Source organism: Phyllostomus discolor, unplaced genomic scaffold (assembly GCF_004126475.2).
Source record: "Phyllostomus discolor isolate MPI-MPIP mPhyDis1 unplaced genomic scaffold, mPhyDis1.pri.v3 S12x, whole genome shotgun sequence".
Taxonomy (NCBI): Eukaryota; Metazoa; Chordata; class Mammalia; order Chiroptera; family Phyllostomidae; genus Phyllostomus; species Phyllostomus discolor.
In genome coordinates, this window is record NW_023397496.1 from 249,390 (window position 1) to 259,755 (window position 10,366).

The following is a 10,366-nucleotide window of genomic DNA, read 5'->3' on the forward strand; positions in this document are numbered from 1 at the left end:
TTCTTATCAAGTTAGTACGTTCAAGCGTCTATACACGCACGTTACATTACTTCAGATGCCCTAGTTCTTTATATGTTAAACATGTTTGCGCGCCCTATTTTAAAACTAAGTTTCAGGTACAATTGTAGTCAACTTGAGATGCATGGGAGCTTTATCACTGAGAGAGCGGAGATCGCTAACAAATATAAACGTGAGCGGTGCCCGGCCCTAAGATACTGTAAAAAACAGAACCTCTGCCTAGCCAGTTACCCGATTGTCACGCAGGCTTGTAGAGTTGCTGCCCTGCTCCTGTCGCAAACCCACTGCCTCTGTTCACGGGTTGTGGGGGGCTTAGCTGCTCCTGCGTTCGTGAGTGTGTAGCCTCAGTAGAAATGTCCGTGTACGTGCTGGGGTACAACCTCCCGTGCATTTGCATCCGGCTGCAGCGTGCTGAAGAGGAATCTGCGGGAAGCGAGTTGTCACTTCTCTGCGGCACCTTAGCCTTCCGACGAGGTCTGTATTTATAGTCCGGGTATTTCTCTCGATGTTCCTCACGTAGTCTCTGAGCTCTGTCGAAGAATGGCCATTTTTCGGCTTCCGTAAGCATTTTCCATTGGCATCCTAGTCGCTTGCTGATCTCTGAGTTTTGCATCTGGGGATTTTCTCGAGCCATCTTGCGCCTTTGGTCTCGAGACCAAAGCATGAATGCATTCATGGGTCGTTTGATACGGTCCTGAGAGTTGTCCCTACCACTTTCTCCTGTTTCACGCCAATAATTTGAGCTAGGATTGCCCATCCAAAGTAAGGAAGTGCTTTTCCCAAACGCCTGGATAGGTGTTTCCTGTGCCGCCGGACTGTAGTCATCACCGCTGTTTATTACTCTGAACATAGCGTATGACAGTTTACACCATTAATGGACAGGTAGCAACATCAGAAGGTGTAACTGTTCTGAAAATTTTCGTACCGCTTAAACCTTATTTACAGCAGAAACTCCATTACTCTAACTTTCGTGATAAAACGTTTGTTTCCTCCTCCCACAACAACTCCCTTAAAGCACCCCACGGCTCTCTGCCAAAGCGGCGGAATCCACTTACACCCCAACAGAACTTCCTAATCATAGCAGCATACTGCGTGTGCACTCCGCACTGAACGCGCCACGCAGAAGGCTCTAAATCCTGAAGGCAGACTTGGAAATTATAGTAAAGTAGTGTCCTGATGTAATAAAATCGCAGGGAAACGCCCCCGCCGCTCCCCTCCCCACCCCACCCCGCGCTGCTCGCAAAATGGGAGTAACAACCACTGACTGCGCAGAACACAACATATTGAAAGTAGAACTAAAGTCTCTAATCCCAAATTTTCTAAGAACATAAATGTGAAATGATGCCTTCATGAGAAGCAAACAGCCTCCATAACAAAACGAAATTTAGGCAATGAATGCTATGATGAATTAATGTTAGAAACTCCACACAAATGTTACTTGATTCAGTCCAAATGCAAGTATGAGTCTTACATTTCACATACTCATCATGTAACACATTATTCAACATCCAAATAAAATTAGGACATGTTCTTACTTGACCCAATTTAAGAGGAGTATCTTAATGCAGCATTAACTATTTAAATTATACTCGTGCACGAAAGCAAATTTTGTGAAGCTGGAGATTGTTCACTATATGACTAAAGAAGATGCCACTTCAAAACTGATTTTATTTATTTAATTTTTTTCTTATTATTCAAGTATGGATGTCTCCATTGTCCCCACACCACTCACCCCAGCCCCCACACATCCAAGATTCCCACCATCGATCTTACCCACCTTTGGCTCTGTCCATGTGCCCTTTATACATGTTCCTTGATGATGGATTGCCCCTACCACATTATCCCCTCCTGCCTCCCCTCTGGCCACTGTAAGTTTGTTCTATATTTCAGTGTCTCTGGTTATATTGAGCTTGTTTGATTTGTTGATTAGACTCCACTTACAGGTGAAACCATATGGTATTTGTCTCACACCACCTTGATTCTTTCATTTTGCATGATGCTCTCCAGTTCCATCCAGGCTGTTGTGAAGGTTAGGAGCTCCTTCTTTCTCTCCACTGCATAGTATTCCACTGTACAAATATGCCATAGTTTTTTGGCCCACTCATTTACTCATGGGCAATTGGATGTTTCCAGCACTTGGCTATTGTAAACTGTGCTGCTATGAACATGGGTGCACGGGTTCTATTAAATTGGTGTTTCAGGGTTCTTAGGGTATAGTCCCAGCATTGGAATTGCTGGGTCCAAGGGCAATTCCATTTTTACTTTTCTGAGGACATTCCATGCTGTTTTCCACAGTGGCGGCACCAGTCTGCAGTCCCACCAACAGTGCACTAGGGTCCCTTTTCTCCACAACCTCTCCAGCACTTGTTGTTTGTTGCTTTGTTCATGATGGCCATTGTCACCGATGTGACATGGTATCTCACTGCAGTTCCAGTTTGGATCTCTCTGACAGCTAGCAATACTGAGCTTCTTTTCATTCGGCTCTGCCACTCTCTATGCCCTCCTTGGAGACATGTCTGTTCAGGCCCTTCACTCACTTTTTAACTGGGTTGTTTGTCTTCCTGGAGTGGAGTCATGTGGGTTCTTTACATATTTTGGAGATCAACCCCTTGTCCGAGGTATCAGATGCAAATATATCTCCCCTTTTTCATGTTGCCAATGTTTTCTTTAGCTGTGCAGAAGCTTTTTATTTTGATGAAGTCCTGTTGGTTTATTCTTTCCTTTATGTCCCCTTGCTCTAGGGGACACACTGCTCAAAGTATTGCAGTGTGGAATGTCTGAGATTTCCTGACAATATTCTCCTCCAGGACTTTTATGGTGTCATGACTTATATTTGACTCTTTTATCCACCTTGAGTTTATTTTTTGTGTATGGTGTCAGTTGGTGGTCGAGTTTCATTTTTTCACATGTAGCTGTTCGGATCTCCCAACACCGTTTGTGAAAGAGGCTATTTTTACTTCATTTTAGGCTTCTGCCCCTTGGTCGAATATTCATCGAGCATAGAGACTTGGGTTTATTTCTGGGCTCTCTATTCTATTCCATTGATCTATGAGTCTGTGCTTATGGCCTGATTACTGTGGCCTTGTAATATTGGTTGGTATCAGGTATTGTGATCCCTCCTACTTTGTTCTTCTTCTTCAAAATTGGTGAGGCTGTTTGGGGTCATTTATGGTTCCATGTAAATTTTTGAAATGTTTCTTGTATATCTGTGAAATATGTCACAGGGACATGTATTTTAGTAGGGATTGCATTGAATCTATAAATGGTTTTGGGTTGCATGGACATTTTGATGATGTGAATTCTTCCAATCCATGAGAATGGTACATGCTTCCATTTGTTTGGGTCTTCCTCCATTTCTTTCCTCAGGGTTGTGTACTTTTCTAAGTACAGGTCTTTTACATCCTTGGTGACATTTATTCCTAGGTACTTTGTTTTTCTTGTTGCTATATCAAATGGGATGCCGCCCCCGACCATTTCTCTGAGACAACAATGCCCTTAATTTCTGAATATTGACTTTGTGTTCTGCTGTTTTGCAAAATTCGCTTCTTAGTTTGAGTAGATTTTTGGTGGAGTCTATAGGATTTTCCATGTACACCATCATGTCATGTGCAGACAATGACAGTTTTGCTCCCTCCTTTCCAATTTGGATGCCATTTATTTCTCTTTCTTGTCTGAAAGCTATGGCTGGGATTTCCAATGTTATGTTGAATAGAAGTACTGAAAGCTGACAACTTTGTTTTGCTCCTGATCTTCGTGGGAAGCTTTTAGTATTTGCCCATTGGGTAGGAGCTTGGCTGTAGGGTTCTCATACGTGGCTTTTATTAGGTTGAGGTATGCTCACTCTACTCCCACTTTGCTGAGTGTTTTTTTTTTTTTATCATAAACATGCTGCTGTAACTTATAAAATGCTTTTTCCACATCTATTGATATGATCATGTGACCTTTGCCCTTCCTCTTGTTTATGTGATGTGCTACATTTACGGATTTGAAAATATTGAACCATCCTTGCATCCCTCGGTTGAATCCCACTTGATCATGGTGTATGACATTTTTAATGTATTGCTGGATGCGGTTTGCCAATATTCTTTTGAGGATTTTTAGTGTCTATGTTCATCAGCGATATTGGCATATAGTGCTCCTTCTTTGTTTTGTCTTTATCTGGATTGGGGATTAGGCAGATGCTGGCCTCAGAAAAAGAGTTTGGGAGTCTTCCATCTTCTTGGATATTTTGGAATAGTCTGTGAAGGATAGATGTTTGCTCTTCTTTACATATTTTGTAAAATTCTTCTGTGAAACCATCCAGTCCAGGGCTTTTGTGTGCTGGGAGATTTTTGACTACCGCTTCAATTTCACAGCTGTTATTGGTCTGATCAGGCTTTCTGCTTCTTCTTGATTCAGCTTTGGAAGATTGTATTTTTCTAGAAATGTGTCCATTTCACCCAGGCTTTCAAGGTTATAATTCTTCATAGTAATTTCTTACCATCCTTTGTGTTTCTGTGGTATCAGGTGTAATCTCCCCTCTTTCATTTCTGATTTTGCTCATTTGTGGCATCTCTCTTATTTTTCTGGTTGAGTCTGCCTTAATGGCTAGTTGATTTTGTTTATCTTTTCCAGGATGCAGCTCCTGGATTCATTGATCCCTAGAATTGTTCTTTTAGTCTCTATGCTGCTTAATTCTTCTCTGGTCTTGGTTATTTCTTTCCTTCTTCTTGCTCCGGACTGTTTGTTGTTGTTCCTCCAGGCCTTGTGGATGTAGGGTTAGGTTGTTTTTGAGACATTTCTGCTTTTTTTTTTTTTTTTTCAGGTAGGCCCACATCGCTATGAACTTCCCTCTCAGGACTGCCTTTGCTGTGTCCCATTTGGTTTTCAGTGTTGTGTGTTCATTTTCATTTGTTTCCAGACACTTTTGACTTCTTCTTTGATCTCGTTACTCACCCTTTCATTGTTTAATACCATGCTGGTCCATCTGAACAAATTTGCATGTGTTTGAATATTTTCCTTTGAGGTTGGTTTCTAGTTTCAGTCCCTTGTGGTCAGAGAAAATGCTTGATATGATTTCAATATTCTTGAATTTGGTGAGGCTTGTTTTGTGTCCTATCTGCGGTCTATGTTTGAAAATGTTCCTTGTGTGTTTGAAAAGAATGTGTATTTTTGCTTCTTTGGGATGAAAGGTTCTATATATCCCAGTTAAGTCCATTTGATCTAGGACACTGTTAAATGTCACAATATCCTTGTTGATATTTTGCTTGGAAGATCTATCCGTTGTTGACAGTGGGATGTTAAAATCCCCTAGTATAAGTGTGTTGCTGTCTCCATCTCTCTTGAAGTCCTTCAAGATTTTCTTTGTGTATTTGGGTGCTCCTATGTTTTGGTGCATATACCTTCACAATGTTTATGTCTTTTTGGTGGATTCTACCCTTGAGTATTAGTCTATTCTGACTGATATAAATATTGCTCACCCGGCTTTTTTTCATGTCCATTTGCTTTGACCATTTTTTTTCCCCAACCCTTCCCTCTCAGTCTGTGTAGGTCTTTGTTCTGTGGTGGGTTTCTTGTAGGCAGCACATGTGTGGGTCATGTTTTCTTTTTCATTCGGCTACACTATGTCTTCCTGGTTGGAGCATTTAATCCACTTACATTTAAGGCAAGGTTACTATTGATAGGTACTTATCCACTGCTGTCTTATCACCTTTGTACCTGTGTTCCCCTCTCCACCCCTGCCCCTTTCTCTTTCTCTCTGTCTTGCTCTTTTTCTTCTTCTTCGGAGAACAGTCCCGTCTGCATTTGTCACAGTCTCGTTTGGTGGATGTGTACTCCTTCTACCTTCTTTTGTCTGAGAAACTCCTTATTTTGCCTCCCATTTTAAATGACAGCCTTGCTGGGTTAAGTATTCTTGGTTTCAGGCCTTTGCTTTTCACTCCTTGGAATATTCCTTGCCATTCCCTTTGGGCTTATAGCCTTATCAGGGCTCCCTTTCATGTTACTTCCTGCTTCTCCCTTGCTTCCTTTAAGATGCTCTCTTTGTCTTGGAATTTTGCCTTTTAGTTATGGCATGTCTTGGAGTGGTCCTTTTTGGGTTCCTCTTGATTGGGACCCTCTGTGCTGCCTGCATTTGTGTGACTTTTTCTCTTATCAAATTAGGGAAGATTTTCACCATTACTTTTCCAAACAGGTTTTCTATCCCTTGCTCCTCTCCTTCTCCTTCTGGTATCCCCATCATATGGATATTATTCCATCTCACATTGTCCTGCAGCTCCCTTAAGCCCTCTTGTTTCCTTCTCAGTCTCTTTTCCTTTTCTTGCCCTTCCTGGGAATTTGTTTTCCTTCCTGTCCCCAGCTTGCTGATTTGATTCTCTGCTTCATCTAGCCTGCTTTTGATTCCTTCTACTGTGTTCTTCAATTCAGAAATTGTATTGTTCATTTCCGTTTGGCTCTTGTTGATAGTTTCTATGTCCTTTTTCATGCTCACATAGATTGAAGTAAGTTTCCCATAGTTTCCCTGCAGTGTTTTTGTTTGTTTGTTTGCTTGTTTTTCATTCTCACTGAGCTCATTGAGCTTCCTTGTAACCAGTGTTTTTGAACTCAGTATCTGGTACTTGACTTGCCTCTGTTTCATTTAGCACTCTTTCTAAGGATTCCTCCTTTCCTTTTGACTGGGGGGTTGCTTCTTTCTCTTCCCATTGTTTGTGAGACCCTTCTTGTGTGCTTCTGCTTCTCAAGTTGATCTGTTTTGACTCCCTGAGTTTGTGGTATAAACTTCTATGGTAGGAGACCTGTGAGATTCAGTGGTGCAATCCCTTGATCTCCCGAGCTCGATGCTCCAGGGATGCCCTTTATGCTATCAAAACTGAATTTACAAGGCAAAAAGTGTTGCCTACTGCAACATGGCTGAACCTTGAAAACATCATGTTGGGTGAATTTCTATTCCATTTATATACAACATCCAGATGAGGCCAAAACATATGGACAGCAACCAGAATAGTGGTGGCCAAGGACCGGGTTACAGGAAGAAGGCAAGAGAAGTGACTTGCTAACAGGTATGGTGTTTCCATCTGGGGTAGTGGCATGTCCTGGAACTAGATACAGGTGATTGTTGCACAACCTTCTGACTGTACTTAAGGCTACTGAGTTGAACATTTTAAATGGTTAAAACAAATAAAATTAATTTTAGGATATAGACATGTATATATGCATATGTACATAATATGAGTATATTAGAAGAAACAGGAGGTGGGTGGTAGGGTAGGAGTCCTTTGGAGGGAGGGCAGTCAATAAAATTTAAGAAATTATAAAAAAAAAAAGATTTGTTTTTGAACTTTCAGCTCTTGGAAAAATGATTGGCCTAGGGCAGGTTCTTGAAATATTTCTCCAGTGCTGTAATTAACAAAAGGGTAAAAAATAGCACCACCTTTGGAGAAGGAAAGATACCTGCTTGAGTGAATTGAGTATTATGATCAAGTCACATTTAGAGTACCAACGTTTCATGCAAAGCTAGAGAAGATAGGGAGAGGTAGGCATGCTATACCTCTGTAATATGATATCAATAAACTTACTAATGTTTCCTTGAGTGATTTGTGATGTCTTAACTCACTTTACTCTCAGAACCAGGGCTGATTCTTAGTCTCTACATGAGTTTTAAAACTTCTCATGACATTGATCTTTTATACCAGAAAGTAAAAATATGCTTCTTCTCCTCACCTTACCCCTGAGGGTAGGGGTAGCTCCTGGGTAGCTGGTAAACAATTCCCAGTTCCTCAAATTTAATACATAATAGGTTAAGGCTCTGAATAGCATGGCTCAGTGGATTGAGTGCTGGCCCAAGAATACAAAGATCACCAGTTTGATTTCCAGTCAGGGCACATGCCTGGGTGACAGGCCAGGTCCCCAACTGGGCACATGTGAGAGGCAACTGATTGATGTTATCTCTCACACATTGATGTTTCTCTCCCTCTCTTCCTCCCCCCAGCCCTTGACCTCTATCTAAAAATAAATAAATAAATAAATATTTAAAAATATAGTAGGTTAAGATGCCGCTGTGTTTGTATGACTACACTTTCTTAAAAAAAAATATTCTGATTGTCTCAATAGTTCTTGATTTTATTTTCTAAAATCAAACACACTCACAAGCAATTTAAGTGGTAGGAAGTGATATGGCCCTGTAAAGCTTAAATCTACCTGGTTTAGCCAAAAACCAAGGTCAACAAGCTAACAAACTTGTTTTAATTTCTGGTAAATTTACTGCAGGAAGCTAGAAAATGCTAAAAACACATTATATTTGAGTAAGTACACTAGACTCACTCTGGTTCCTTTCAATCAGAAGTAAAGTGAATGAGACCCGAGATAATAATTTCAAATATTCCAGTGAAATCAATCGCATTTGGGCACACCTACATGCTTTATTCCATTGGCTAATTGCCCCCTATTAGGGCTAATTTAATTTTTATAGTATATACAAGTACAACCCCAACACTATTACAAAATAAAAACCCAGAAAATTTTCATTAACAATTATATATTTTTTCTTTTCCAAAAGTTAAATCAAACCAGTGAGTACCACTTCAATTTAACCGGATGGATGCAATAAAAGGTGCATGGCTATTATTCCATTGTTCCCTCTCTAACTTTATCAAAGCACTAAAATCTTACAACTAATATTATTATTAATTTTAATCTGTGGGGAGAAACAAACTTTTCTTTATCTGAAAGAATTTTCTTTCTTCCTTCCTTCCTTCCTTCCTTCCTTCCTTCCTTCTTTCTTTCTTTCTTTCTTTCTTTCTTTTTCTTCTTCCTTCTTCCTACTTTTTTTTTTTTTGTAGGTGGGATAGACTAATGATCAACTAGACATGCGTAAAAATGGGAACTTCCAAATACTTGACTGATTCACAGACCCTAAGTGTTACAGGGTGCAGCCAAGAGGGGGGACCCCAAATAGGCATTTGAAATGGGGTCCAGAACTCAAGGTGTCCAGGAAATTTTAAGATGTCTTCACCCCTTCCCCCACAGGGGTGAGTTGGGGGAAGGGGCACACAGAGCAAGAACATGCAGGGCAGCTTTGCAGCTAATCCATGGCATGGTCATTTAACATACCTATAGCTTTTGGCTGGTCACTTAGATATGCTAAATAGCTATAGCCATGCTCTAAGCCAGGGGGATGGAAAGGGACCTCCCCACAAGATGCGACTGGGGGCAGGTCCCCCACGTTCCAACACCTGCGTGGGAGCTCAGAGAAGATTGGCTCCATGACTTGGGGTCACACCTGCCCAGACCCACGATGGCGACCAGAAAAGCTGGAGAAGACAGTAGATTGAGGGCAAGTGTGCCCAAGTGTAGGGGGAGTCAGAAATGGGGCTTCAGAGGAAGATTGGCATGGGGATTTAAACCCAGACACAGCAGCCATTGAGGAGAGAGCCACGCGGCTTTGGCCGAGTGGGGACTTCCCCTTCCCACAGCTTTGTAGGGAGAAGCACACGGTTTTGGCCGAGTGGGGACTCCCGTGGCCCTGGGAGAGAGGACCACGTGCCTTTGCCAGAGTGGGGGCCCCCACAGCTTTAGCAGAGGGAACCACCACCTGGTTTTAGCAGAGATCCTGGCGACTCAGCTGAGGGTGCCCGAAACCCAGGGAGGTCTCCTAGTCGAGATGGAGTACTAACTGGGAATAACCAGAGGACTGCCTGAGCCATGGACTTCTATTTCCTTTCCTGAGATATGGTACTCTGGACTGGGTAAAGGGGGAAGGAAGGAAGGCCTATGTCTGTTTGTGGGCTTTTTAAGGAACTTTGGGATTTTGGTGAAGACATTAGGCCACTACTTTAAGTCTGTATAGCATTAAATAAACATGTCCTTTCCTTTTCACAAATCTCTGGCATTGAGAGACGTCTTTCCTCTAGTGGCAGACATGACAGACCTAGGGGCTTTTTTTCAATAATAGTATATCGTCCCAGGCCCCCCACCCCCTTGTTTGTTCTGTAACATAAGTTCATGAGAGGTTAATAGAAAGAGGAGGTTGGGGTTTACAAGACATCCTGAGTCAGAGGTGAGGTATAAGAAAAACAGACATTAAGTTAAATAGAATTTCACTTATCCCTAAAATAGGTCAAAAGATGTTATGTCTGAAAATTTCCTATGGACAAGGCCCCTAATTCAAATTCCTCTAGGTAGTTAGAAGTCAAGAGATTTTACACACACACACACACACACACACATATTCATCCCACTTATTTAACTTCTGGTGCAGGCTAAGTTATGAGCTCATCTACTCAAGTCTTCTAAGGAGTTATGATGCCATTGTACCTGGTCTTTTGCCCTTCCTCATTTTCAAAATCTTGTCTCTCTCCATGTCCAAACAAGT

General features: G+C 41.6%; 1 protein-coding gene across 1 annotated transcript; it reads right to left on the reverse strand.

Annotated features, from left to right (window-relative positions):
- Positions 1-256: 256 nt before the first annotated feature.
- Positions 257-868, reverse strand: LOC114508747 (sex-determining region Y protein-like). Its single transcript, XM_028526808.1, has one exon. The coding sequence runs from the start codon at positions 866-868 to the stop codon at positions 257-259; it is 612 nt and encodes a 203-aa protein (XP_028382609.1).
- Positions 869-10,366: the final 9,498 nt, after the last annotated feature.